The sequence below is a fragment of the Pteropus medius genome, unplaced genomic scaffold (assembly GCF_902729225.1).
Source record: "Pteropus medius unplaced genomic scaffold, Ma_sr-lr_union100, whole genome shotgun sequence".
NCBI classification, from domain to species: Eukaryota; Metazoa; Chordata; class Mammalia; order Chiroptera; family Pteropodidae; genus Pteropus; species Pteropus medius.
In genome coordinates, this window is record NW_024344370.1 from 1,790,136 (window position 1) to 1,803,466 (window position 13,331).

The window sequence follows — 13,331 nt, forward strand, 5'->3', positions numbered from 1 at the left end:
AATTTAGCTGAGTAATTCTCCCAGTCGTCCACTTAGCTTTGCTTGTGGAGGTCGCATGGGCATCATGTACAATCTGAGGTTAGCACATTCTTTATAAATCAACTGCAACTAGATACTCATAATCAGAGTTCTAGGTACTTATTCTGTAAAGATCATTTTTCAAACCTTGTATAATAAAATTGTCATTATATATTATTTTAAAACATTTTAAGACCTTTTCCTCAGTAAGAGGTGTTTAATCATTTTTCTTATCCAAGCATGATATCTCAAAAAGTGAAAAGTTTCTAGAATCTAACCTTTTAAAAAATTTTTTAGTAATGTTATAAAATAGAATGTAATTTCTCAATTTTAAGATATAGACAAGTTAAAAAAATCTGAATTAAAGAACCACCATTTATTCTTTCATATAATAACTATGATTATGTAACGGTTGTGCTGGGTTCCAGAAACACAAAGACGAATGAAAGGTAGCCTCTGCCCTTCAGAGGTTCACAGTCTGAGAGGCAAGAGACCAAGAAGCAATGATGGGAGGAGCCCCCAAGGTGCTCTAAGCAGAGGAAGGAAAAGATTAGTTTGTGTTGAAGAAAAGTAAGCCTTGCAAAAAAATACAAGAGAGAAATAAGAAAATTTATATAGCCCCTATTATGCTAAGCCCAGGATATTCAAACAAGATTTTTATCTTTCAGGAGCCCATAACCCTTGCTGTTGTCATAAAACCAATTCTAACATATTATTATAGTAGGAAGGACTGTAATCCTTTTTGACAAAGGGTGCATGAACTACTTCAGGCAGCAGGGCCGACCAAGGTTTCCCTGGAGAAGAGGGGCTAGTATAAATAAATGCACCCAAACAGATTATCCATCAGTTAACTTTACTGAACCAGTTATTTTTCTAAGTTGAATAATTACGATCACGTGAAAGTGAGGCCTTGCCCCCATGCTTTGTCTTATCCAGATTTCTAGCTTCAAGCCAGGGATTCTTACAGATTTACCATAGTATCTTACATATTTATAGAGCTCCACAGTTAATAGAGCTCTATAGTTTACAAAGTAGCACAATCTCATTAGAAACTCATAAGGGATGCCAAATAAGAAAGGCAGGTATAATAATAAAGGCAGGACAGATAATCTTATTACAATTTAGAATGAAAAACTTGAGGTTAGAGATTAGGGAAACTTATGTAAGGTTGCTAGAATCCAGCTAGGAAAGACTGTAACTCAGGTCTGCCAACTCTTGATGTGCAAATATTACACTTAGTATTGATCTTTTACCACTAAAATGGGCTTTAGAAAGAATAAAATTCAAAAGATAATATGTAAAATTGAAAATAAATGTCAGTGTGAGATTACGGATATTGTTTTAATTTTTAAAATACTGATGCAGCATAATGTTTACAATTAAAACAATTTTAATTATTGAATTCAATTCCCTCAATTCTTAAGTAACAGAAACTGAGTTTCAAAAAGACTGAGTACTGCCAAAAGCTACAGTAAAAACAGCTGACAGAGTTAAGAATTGCAATCCAGGATGCTTGACTTCTAGCCCAATTCTCTTTTTTGACACACTAGAGGTATATCAAAAACAATAAGTGAAAGCTTTTGGAATTAATAACTAATTTTTTTTTCTTCTGCAGAGAAATATGAATGTTATAGGAAAAAGTCAATATAAAGTAACTGATATAAAGGTTTCTATTTTCAAGGAACAAATAAATATAACATTAGAATTTAAAGCAACAGAGCGAAGTCATGGTTTCTTCATGATTTTGCTTATTTTGGTAAAGAATTAAAATACCATATGGTGCTATGCTATGTAACTACTATAGCTATAGCAGTTTTAAAATAAGAGGAATTACTTTTAAATTATTAAGTGAACTACAGTCGATAACAATATCGGTACCTTAAGAACTGTGATAATACAGCTGCCACACTTTAAATCTGACCCACTCAGCTTATCATCAATATATGAGTGCCTACTATGTTCAAGGAACTTGTCAAGGGTCAGTGGGGAGACGAATCCGCTCAGAGTTCAATAAGAAAGGAAAGATATGTATTCCAATTAATATAATGCATGGTTTCGAAGGTGAAAGAACATTTAAACTGGTCCTTAAAGATAATAGGTTTTATGGAAGCAAGAGTGAGAGAAAGTGACATTTTAAATAGAGAAAACAGCATGAGTTAAGGCAGCAAAGTAGAAAGTTCCCAGGATGTATGGGAAATAAAGCTTGTAAAGCCAGATCATGCAGGCCTTGAATGCCAGAAGTATGTTCAATCGCTGAAGCATATTTATGTTTAAAAAGACAACCCAAAGCAGTTTGCTTCATAATTTAAATTTTTAAAAAAGAACCACAGAATTAACAGTCAATGTGTTTTCCACAGGTTTTAAACGTAGAAATATATGTGTATTTTTCTAAAGTAGAATATTGGGTCTTTCTCAAGGATTACAATGGCGAGCTAGGCTAAGAAAAAGGAAAACTATGTTGAAAAGAAGAATATAAAGATTTTTAAAAAGTGATAAAAGAGCAAGAAAGGGAATGGTGCTTTTCGAATCCTCTGTGTTGGTTCTGAGCTGTCGAATCTTTGTTCAACCAGTGAAGGTGAACGTTAAAGGGAAGTGGCAGTGGATAACAGCACATAATTTGTGGTTGCAGAGATGATTTCAAGCATCCATAACGTAGCATTGCAGTAGTGGAAAGAGGAGAGAGTCTGTGGAGTTACACAGGTCTGATTTTTAATGTTAATTATGTGATTTTTAAATACATTTCTTCTCTGTAGTTCATTTTTTAAAATCTATAAAATGAGAATATTGACTTTAGAAAGAGCATAGGAAAGTACCTGGTGAATATTCAATAAATGATATCTCTTCAATAAAAAACTAACTTTTATTAAGATTCTACTATGTGCCCGCCACTGTGATTCTGTGGTTTTTAATCCTTGGCCAACTTTGGAGAGGAGTGAATTGTGATCAAGGAGAACCTTAAAGTATCTCCTCTATCGCCCTCCTCCTCTTCCTCTCTCCCTTCTCGTCCAGTTAGGAATTCTTCTAGGTTAACAAGCATCTTTCAAAAACATACATTGTCCTTTGGAGAGGCAAGCCATCTTCACACTTCAGTGTGATCAGTTCCTTGCTCAGTGAAAAACTGTTGAATCCTCATGGAAGTGGAAGGAGAAGGCGGCAATCTGAATTACGGACTTTGTATCAAACTCTATGATAGGAAAGTGAGGGAGGAAGAGGGAAAAAGTGAGGAGAGAGAGGGAGTTAGAGAGGCCACAAAACAAAAACAGTTCTAATCTGCACTCTATCTTTAGAGGGAACCTTTGTGTCCCCTGACAGTCTCTGATAATTAAGACTTGAGTATCAAGATTTGTGCCAAAGTCGGATTCTTCCCTTTACCCTGGTCTCACCAGTTCAGGGTGGTAAGATATGTGCGTAGGACCTCTCTCCCCTCCACTCCATCTTAACTCTTAAGAAAACTTTAGTGGGCTTTTTCTACTCATTGGTCTTTTAAAGAGGCAATCCCCACTCCTCAAATTCCCCCCTCCCCGAAATGTTAAGCCATTTAAGGATTTTCTTTAAAATTAATTCTGTAACTATCCAGTGGAGTCGGTCCTAGTAGAAGTTTCCCCCCACTTTCCACATCTCCAGCTCTCAGCTTTGGCAGTGAATAGCCCGCCCTAACCTATTGCAACCCAACCCCCAATCTAAACATTTCACCAGCTACTGAGCTGCGGAAAGCTGAGACTGCCAATTTTAGATTCTGGGATTCCCAGGACATCAGGGAAGGCAACTGAGAGGTCCACCCAGGGGTAAATTCCACAGATGGTTTCTTCTCTCTCTGGGAGCAGTGCTTTAACATCTGGCTTAATCAGATCCCGCAGGCACGGTAACTAAGCTCAAAAAAAAAAAAAACAGCTGAGCGCGTTGCTGAAAGCCCAGACTGACCCGGACCGGTCGTTGTTAGAAACCGGTTCTGGAAATACAAGCTCCAAAAGGCGTGTGGCGTCTGAGTGTGCATAAAGCAAGAGTAAAGCTGAGTATGTTTTGGAACTGTGGTACCAAGTCTGCTCTTCTGAGAGCTACTTTTACATAAGTTTTGAAATTGGATTTACCCGAAGGGAGAAGGTGTAGAGTGGCAACTGCTCGCAGCTTAAAAAATATATACATTTTCACTCACATAGTCCCCAGATTCTTCACAAACGGGTAGGGAAGTAAAAACTTAGGAAGTCCAAGTTCGGCATTAAAATAAAAGACTCTCCACGAAGGATATCACGAACTTCCTTTAGAAGACTCATTCGTCCACGCTTAGTGCCGCTGCGCACGCGCAAGCTTCGGCCCCGCCTCCGCTGTCGGGACGTACAACGTGCTCCGGGAGGCGGGACGCGGGCTACGCATGCGCCCTCATTGCATCAGCCACTTGGTTGGTGGTGGCTGCTGCAACAGCGGAGGAATCTATGTTCCCTAAGGTGTCCCTTGCGCTGCTGTGGCTCCGCGCACCCTGGACTAAGAAAGGAAAGACTAGAGTAAGTGTTCCCCTCGTCCGCTAGAGTCGGAGCTAAAGTGTCTCCTTCCCGCCGGGCAAGGGGCTATAGGAACCTCAAAGGCAGTCCCCGCCCCCTTCCCTGCCTAGACTCCCTGTCCCCTCCTTGCCCCTCTCCCGGTCGGGAACCCCTCGGTCCCTCCTGTTCTGGCAGTGAGCCCCTGCCAAGATCATGAAGCTGGTGAGGAAGGACATTGAAAAAGACAATGCGGGCCAGGTGACCCTAGTCCCCGAAGAACCTGAGGACATGTGGCACACCTACAATCTAGTGCAGGTGGGCGACAGCTTGCGCGCCTCCACCATCCGTAAGGTACAGACTGAGTCCTCCACGGGAAGCGTCGGGAGCAATCGGGTCCGCACTACCCTCACTCTCTGCGTGGAGGCCATCGACTTCGACTCTCAAGCCTGCCAGCTGCGAGTTAAGGGGACCAACATCCAAGAAAATGAGTATGTCAAGATGGGGGCTTACCACACCATCGAGCTGGAGCCGAACCGTCAGTTCACCCTGGCCAAGAAACAGTGGGACAGTGTGGTTCTGGAGCGCATCGAGCAGGCCTGTGACCCAGCCTGGAGCGCTGATGTGGCAGCTGTGGTCATGCAGGAAGGCCTCGCTCATATCTGCTTAGTCACTCCCAGCATGACCCTCACTCGGGCCAAGGTGGAGGTGAACATCCCCAGGAAACGGAAAGGGAACTGCTCACAACACGACCGGGCCTTGGAGCGGTTCTATGAACAGGTGGTCCAGGCCATCCAGCGCCACATACACTTTGATGTTGTAAAGTGCGTCCTGGTGGCCAGCCCAGGATTTGTGAGGGAGCAGTTCTGCGACTACATGTTTCAACAAGCAGTGAAGACTGACAATAAAGTGCTCCTGGAAAACCGGTCCAAATTCCTTCAGGTAAAACAGTCTTATCCAGGGATAATTAAGAATGGGCAGAGGGATTTGTGTAAACTATTCCTTAAGTTTTAGAATTGGGAAAAGTAGAAAAGGAGAAAGTATTTAACTGGGATTGTGAAATAATGAAAAGACCTGTTAAATAGCTAGCAAGTTTATATGGTAAACTTTGCTTAAGTCCTTAAACATGTAAAGACCCATTAGTGCTTCTGGCATTAGGTCATTGTGAGTTGATATATGGGTTCACTAAGAGATTCTTTTGTCTAATTTTTATAATTGTGATTCTAGGTACATGCCTCCTCTGGACACAAGTATTCCCTGAAAGAGGCCCTTTGTGACCCTACTATAGCTAGCCGCCTTTCAGACACTAAAGCTGCTGGGGAAGTGAAAGCGTTGGATGACTTTTATAAAATGTTACAACATGAACCTGACCGAGCTTTTTATGGACTCAAGCAAGTGGAGAAGGCCAATGAGGCCATGGCAATTGACACATTGCTCATCAGCGATGAGCTCTTCAGGCACCAGGATGTAGCCACACGGAGCCGGTACGTGAGGCTGGTGGACAGTGTGAAAGAGAATGCAGGCACTGTTAGGATATTCTCTAGTCTTCATGTTTCTGGGGAACAGCTCAGCCAATTGACTGGAGTAGCTGCCATTCTCCGCTTCCCTGTTCCTGAACTCTCTGACCAAGAAGATGATTCCAGTTCTGAAGAAGATTAATGATTGGAACTTATAATTGAGACAACCTTGTGTCTCTTTCACTGTTACATTTTCTCAGCATCCTTGTGAGAGGAAGCTGCAAGAATGGCACTTTATGATTCTTACAGGGACTTCTCATGCATTTGGTCACACTAGATATTTTACAATTGTCAGGACATATATTTAAAACTAAACAATAAATTGAAAGGAAATAATCTTTAAGTACTACCATTTTTATTAGGATAATGTTATATAGGAATTATGAGTTATTTGCATTACTGAGAAACATTTTATTTAATAAGAATGCCTATATATTCTTTGGAATCATAAGATCTCATACTTCATGCTTTGAAATAGTTTTCCTTAGGAAAAGATTTTTAATATTTCATTATCCTCAGTTTACATTGTTTATTTAATTCTGCATTGTATCCTTACAGTGTTTAATCCTTTTTCTCTCCGCTTCCTTTACACTTCATTTTTTTTAATTTTTAAGTTTATTTGCTATTTTAAATAATAGTCAAATAATTAGTAGATTTTTTTTTTTTTTTTGGCTTAAACGACAGTCATTTATTTTCTCACAGCCTGGAGGCTAGAAGTCCAAGGTCAAGGTGTTGCTAGGGTTAGCTTATTCTGAGGCCTCTCTCCTTGCCTTGTAGATGGCTATCTTCCTTCTTTGTCTTAACATTATATTTCATCTTGTGCATGTCTATATCCTAATCTACTCTTTTTTTTTTTTAATTAGAGTTGACAGTCTTATGTTAGTTTCAGGTAGTAGACTTTTCTTGAAGACAAGTTTAAAATGGTATTTAAAACTAAATGGTATTTTTATAACTTGTTCAAATAATCATGTTAAAAATAAACTCTCGAGCTTCTTTTTGTTAGAATTAATCATTTGCTTCAGAGGATCACTGAATCACTTTTTAGATCATAGAGCTTTGATCTGCTAGAGTGTCTCAAAAATAATCAATTTGAGGCATCTTTATTTTTAAAATGAGACTCAGGTATGTGATTTGCTGTTATGTGGCTAATTAGTGACAAAGCTGGAAGTAGTCCCCTGTCTGGACTCCATTTATTTGCACTGCTCCACTATATATTTTTTAGCTTGTCAGAGTTATACTTAATGTTATGTTTGTATATGCTTTCACATTTTTATTGGACTTTCTCTATACCTTATTTTAGGGGTAAGAAAACCTGTTCAGAAAGTTTGAGAACTTATATAGTATGTGGCAGCTGATTTGTACTCATTACTCTTTACTATAATTAGGAAATTTCTGCAAATACTTGAGTGTTTGAAATATTCTCTTTATTATAAAGTTTTTTTAATGTGCATTTCTAACTGTTAAGAAGGGAGCGTTGGAATAGAATTGCATCTTGACCTTTTACAAACCTCAACCTAGCAACATAATTAGAGAGGCCTTGTGAAGAAAGATAATTACATTTGTAACTCTAGGGTCAGTGGTACTTTCTTTAAATAGGGATACTAAGTAAACTTTTGATTGTACTGTTTGAGTCTAGGTCTTTCTGCTGGTGTGAGTGCCAGATTTGGTGATTATTTTTTATAAACTTCCTAACTAAGCTGAACCTTTTTATTCGTAATTGTGAATAGACACCTTCACATTCTTTAAAATCATATGTTACATAGCTACATCCTAATCTAAAAATAATCCAGATTGTCATTTCATTATAATGCCATGAATATTCAACTTTAAAATATTGTTAAAAGTATGTTATTAAATAATTTGGTAGGAGTATATAAATGAAGCCACTAAGAATCTTAATTTTAAAACCTGATTGATAATGAATCATATTCTCAGTAAGAATTTGGAAATTTGGGGCATCTGTTACTCATAATCAATGAAGTACTGATTATTCTTAGCTCCGTTATCTATGGTAATAGAATCCAGGAGAAGTAAAACCTACCAATAAATCTAACCAATCCATTTTAGGCCATAGGTTCTCAAATTTAGCTGTTCAGGAGTTTTTAAAACTCAATACCCAAATTGGACCTCAGATTATTAACCTTTCACTCCTAGAAATGCTGTTTTTTTTTTAAAGTTCGCCATGTGATCACAATAGGCATCAAAGCTGAGAACCACTGATTCAGGCCTTACTATTCAAAAGTATAGACCAGCAGCAACCCCTGAGAGATTGTTAGAAACTAGAATCCAGGTCTCTACCCTAGACCTACTGAGTTGCATGCAGTCTATTTTAAGGACATCTCCAATTGATTGTTGTGCATAATAAAATCTGATAAACATAGGCAATAGCTTATTCTTTATATTCTAAGAAATCTCTGGCTGAGGTCGCCAGCCATAGAGAAAAAGATTTGAGTTTTAAGTTCTTTCAAGAGAATTAATTGGCCAATATTCAGTTTAATTATCTATAAAACTTCTCTAAATGAAAATGTTTTTGTACCTATAAAGTATTTAAAATATCTTTAAGAATTCCTATTTTAAAAAAGTTACATTTTATACCATTATTAAGAATACAAATCTTCCTAGATGCATAGGTAGAAATATCAAAATAATGATAGCATATAAAATAAAAAGTTCTAATTATTTTTTTACTATTCTCTAAATAGCAAAATGAGGCATAAAACTGGAAATCATACATAGTAGTCTAATTCCAACTAAGACTATGTGGTAACATGGGAACACTACTAGTAGCATACCTCTCAATGCAGTGTACTGTAAATTTCCATTTACCATTAGGTACTTGTAAACAATTTGTCACCCCCACTAGGATCAATATGAGAAGCTTGCAAATTGTTTCATTTTACTCTGGATATAATACTAAATTACATTGGGCTATTCCTGGTCCCCCATTTATGTTAAATATTTTGCAATTTTTATGTCTGGTTGTTAATTTCTTCCTTAAATACAAGTTGGGTCTCTTTCTTCCTAGATGCCACTGGAGTAGCTTTGTAAAGCTAATTTTCCATTATCTCTTCTTTCTGTCACTAATTTCCTTTTCTAAAACATGGGACCAGTTCTTTCAACCTCAAAATCAGATGGTTTTCCAAGCAAAAAAGACTGGCTATCTGTGTTCGGTGTCAAAATACGTTGAATTGCATGTCGAACAGGAGTTTCTAAGATGATTCTGAGGGTTTGAGGAATGAAGAACCCTTTAGCCTGTGGCTGGAGCTTAGATATGGGGTGTCTGTATTTATATTACACCAGTCAAAAAGGGTAATACATTTAATTTTATCCATTCATTTTTTTTAGTACCTACTTTGAACCAAGCACCGAGCTGAGTTTTGGAAAGACAAAACATGTAAACGAATAACTGTTACAAAGTAGCTGTAGAAGTATTTAAGAGGGCAGTGTTGTAAGGAATCACTTTTGAGAGGAACTTTTATCGAGAGCCAGTAAATTTACCCAAAATGGTGATAACCTGGAGAGATTATCTGGAAGAAGAGGAAGGCAGAGTGAGTGTGCTAATCACATTAGACCCTCATACCACAATAAAAAGTATGAGTATCAGAAACCCATAATGAGAAACTACTGAAAAGTTTAAACAAGAGAATGGCATGATAAACTGCATTTCACAAATATCATTGTTTAGCAGCATCAAGGATGGGTTGGAGGAGGCAAAATTGCAGCCAATAACACTGGTTAAGAGAATGCATACTAGGAAAATCCAAGGGAAAAACAATGCCTAAAACAAAGCCCAAAACAAAATCCAAAGCCTAAACAAAGGCAGTAACACTATTTCTTGCAATAGGAATGAAGTCAATAGGATATTAGGAGGTAGAATCAAAAGGATTTGAGCTGCTGATTGTCATTCAGAGTTATGGAAAGAGCAGAGCCTACGGGTAAATAAATCTCAGATTTTTTTCTTGATGGCATGATTCAGGAAACAGGAAGTATTGAAAGAGAAGCCATCTTACAAGGAAAAAGTTTAATTTTGAATCTTTGGTTTAAAGCATCCATAGAACATTTGGCTGGCATGCTTTTTTTTACCAAGTTTTTGTATACTTACTTCCTTAGTCCCTTCAGATTTTTGCTCAAATGTTGCCTTTTCAGTGAGGTCTTCCTAAACCAGCCTTTTTAAAAAAATGTACCTTCTCCAAGATTCTTTTCCCAGTCCTTGTCTTTTTTTTAACCTGTAATGTAAATTTCACTTAGTAGTTTGGCTTATCATTTGTCTAAAAGGGAAGCTCCATGAGAGTGGATATTATGGTCTGTTAGGTTCATGGTCCACTCTGTAACACTAAGAACAATTAATGGCACAGGGTGGATACTCAAAAAAATTTGACTAAATGAATGACCAAATAAATGAATCTATATTAGAAGATCCCCTAGGCAATCGTGCATGCAGATCTAAAGTTCAGGAAGAAGCAAGTGTCTGAGATAATGATACAAGACATTTCAGCGTATAAGTGGCCCTGAAATCATAGAAGAAAAATGACCTAGCAAGAATTAGTAAAAGAAAAAAAGAGAGCCAGGCACAGGAGCATAGGGAAACAGCAATATTTAATCTCTTTAAATGCTACTTGACTCCATTATCTGTACTATAATCATTTAAAGCAGAGGTATTTATTTCAACAATTGATGTGGCTGGATAATTACTTTTTCTTCTACAGATCTCTATAGCATACCAGAGATGCGTGTAGAATAGTTAAAGTATTGATTTCATAGAAATTGAATTTTTAAAAGTTCTTAAGATAAAAAATTTCTAAGTTTTGAGGGCAAAAGCAAAATTACTTTCTATATGGTTTTTAAGTGGGTCTTAATATACATGTACATTTACAAATTGAGTATATGAAAAGTTCCAGTTTTATAAAAAAAAAAGATATTTTAGAAATGGCATTCGAATTTGTTAGGAGACAGTTTCAAGATTCCCATAGTACTGGAATTATTAGCAAGCTCTATCTTTCTTATTCAGGCCAAAGGGTTACTGGCATTGGACCCTTAGTCCTTGTGCTCGCTGTCCTTATCTCTGATTTCCTCACCACTTCCTCTTTTACTCCCTGCAGAACCACAGCTGTCAGAATTGTGACATAAATTTTACGAAGTTTTATTTATATTTGTTTTAAAAATTGATTTTGATCAGCCATAATTTTGTTGATATTTGTTTTTCATTAAATGAGTTCCCAAGCAGTGAAGTGCAGCTAAAAAAAGAATTACGGTTTCAGATAGTTTTTAAAACTCTGAATAAAATGCTTTTCTTCATATTGATGTATGTTTAAGCCTTGGGCTATGATTCAGTTCATGTATTCTGGAAGATTCAATATTTTAGAAAAGGGCTATTGAAGATTTTCTTAATGTTTTCTGTGGGTTGCTGATAAATTGTCAATTGAGAAGTTTAGTGTGAAAGTGTTACTGAAAAGCCAAAATGGTTTCTAAAGGAGTTGAGATACAAGTATATTTTTGTTTATCGAGGATGCCTTATTTGGAAAAGATTCAAAAGTCAACAATGCAGCTAATTAAGAGGTTAAAAGCTAAGATCTATAGTAATGGTCTTGGAATTTAGCAAGAACAATCTGAGGTATTAGATCCCTAACATAATCATCAAATAGCAGATAAAACTTCACTACAAATGAAAAAGAAATTGGCCAGTTTGATAAGAAGATAGATTAGAAAGACTGAGAAAACATTGGCAAAAGTTATTTGTTAAGCTAAAGTGGAGGATGATAAAATCTCATTGTTTTTCTTTATATAGCAAGAATTCATTTTTAGGGAGTGTTTGACGCAGTATTACCGTCTGTTTCCTCGCTCCTATTTTAGAGTATTCTTTATAAATTTACAAGTATAATTATTCATAAGATAACCCATTTATTTTGTAGTATTTAATTTCTCTACATGAGGAAACATATTAGTATATTCTATTGTGATAAATAACACTGAGAAAGAAACTGGGATATCATGAATTTGTTTTTTTTAAATTGAGGGGAAATTAATGTGTTCCCTCAAGTAAAATCCACGTTTGTGTGTAATACTTTAGTTGCATACAAATTTGAGGCTTTCATTTTGTTTTTGATATTGAATATTTTAATTCTATAAGAATTGACAGCAATATGGGAAAGTTTTATATTTCCAGATGCCAGTTGCTAAGGATTGTGACAGTAATGATGAATTGTGGGGACTTGAATTACCAGTCTTCTTTTAAGTCCCTTTTCCTTCCTCCCTTAACATTGCCCACATTGAAATCTGATTCTTTAGAATGCTAGTGTAATGGAAATGCCTGTTTAGCGTAGGAGACTTAGAAGACTTAGAGCGTATTTTAAGTAAGGATGCCACATTTTGTTCCCAACACCTAATTCTGAGTCATGGCAATATCTGCCAGGCAACAAATACAAGAGAGAAATGTCAACAGCCACATTGCCTGGCCATGCACAGGGTTGGAACCACTGTCCCAACTCCAGGAATGGACAGCATGTTACAAGAAAAAAAAAAACTACATGTTTCTTAAGGCCCAGGCATATGGTGAGTGCTTTAAAATGAATTATTTAATTTGTTGAAGAGCCCTGTGTGAAAGGTTTTGTCATTACTATTTTCAGATAAGAAAACTGAAATTAAAAGAGGTTAAATTTGTCCAAAATCACATAGCTAGTAGGCATAATGAGGTACCCACTCAAGCAGCTTTCTTAAAAATGTAAGCACGCCAATCCATCCATCAGTTTTATTTTTGAACTAGATCAAAAGTGCCTAGAAATAGAAAAATTATTTGCTAACACAATTTTTATAATCACCCATAGTTTATGCAATAATTCTGTATGTCTTTTATTAATCTACCAGTGTTATTTTTTTTATCTCATGAAAGGTCAGAACTCAATCCTATGGCAGTCTAATCTATCTAGAATATAGTTGAGAATTAGAAATTGTACAGAAACTCTTGCAAATCTATGTATTAAACCAAGCCCCTCAAGCCTTTACTCAGCATCCATCTGTTTATTATTATTTCACACCTGGTTTTAGCAAACTTGTTTCTAAAAAAATTTGTTTAACCTACTATGTTAATTCATGCATTATTTCAACTAACATTTATTTACTAAGCACTTTAAGTAGCAGGAAATATGCTACCTTTGGGTATGCAATGATGAATTAAGACATTTTTCCCTACCTTTAGTTAGCAAATTAGATATCAGAGAGATGACAAGAGACCAAGCCGACAGGGAGGTGACGGTAATGAGAAGTGATAGCTGACAGCTCAGGTGGATCCTGAAGCACCATCAAAAGAAAAAGTCAGGGCTTCAAGTGT

The 13,331-nt window shown here is 36.7% G+C and overlaps 2 protein-coding genes and 1 long non-coding RNA gene across 3 annotated transcripts in view; 2 read left to right on the forward strand and 1 right to left on the reverse strand.

Annotated features, from left to right (window-relative positions):
- The window catches only part of ITGA1 (integrin subunit alpha 1), a 155,864-nt gene that overhangs the window by 5,888 nt on the left and 136,645 nt on the right, over positions 1-13,331 (forward strand). The window lies entirely within an intron of this gene.
- LOC120608164 (uncharacterized) lies at positions 2,856-4,313 on the reverse strand. The gene is made up of 2 exons (XR_005654316.1): positions 4,172-4,313; positions 2,856-3,202 (listed from the first exon to the last, which is right to left on the reverse strand). It is a non-coding gene; the product is annotated as an uncharacterized LOC120608164 (long non-coding RNA).
- On the forward strand, positions 4,415-6,350 carry PELO (pelota mRNA surveillance and ribosome rescue factor). Its single transcript, XM_039869917.1, has 2 exons — positions 4,415-5,432; positions 5,718-6,350. Exons 1-2 carry the CDS (start codon positions 4,707-4,709, stop codon positions 6,147-6,149), a joined length of 1,158 nt encoding a protein of 385 aa, XP_039725851.1. The 5' UTR covers positions 4,415-4,706; the 3' UTR covers positions 6,150-6,350.

Bases quoted from the DNA above. Each gene is read 5' to 3' on its own strand.
- PELO (XM_039869917.1), top strand. From the start codon at position 4,707: ATGAAGCTGGTGAGGAAGGACATTGAAAAAGACAATGCGGGCCAGGTG. The intron at 5,433-5,717 runs GTAAAACAGTCT...TTGTGATTCTAG, and splicing joins ACCGGTCCAAATTCCTTCAG to GTACATGCCTCCTCTGGACA.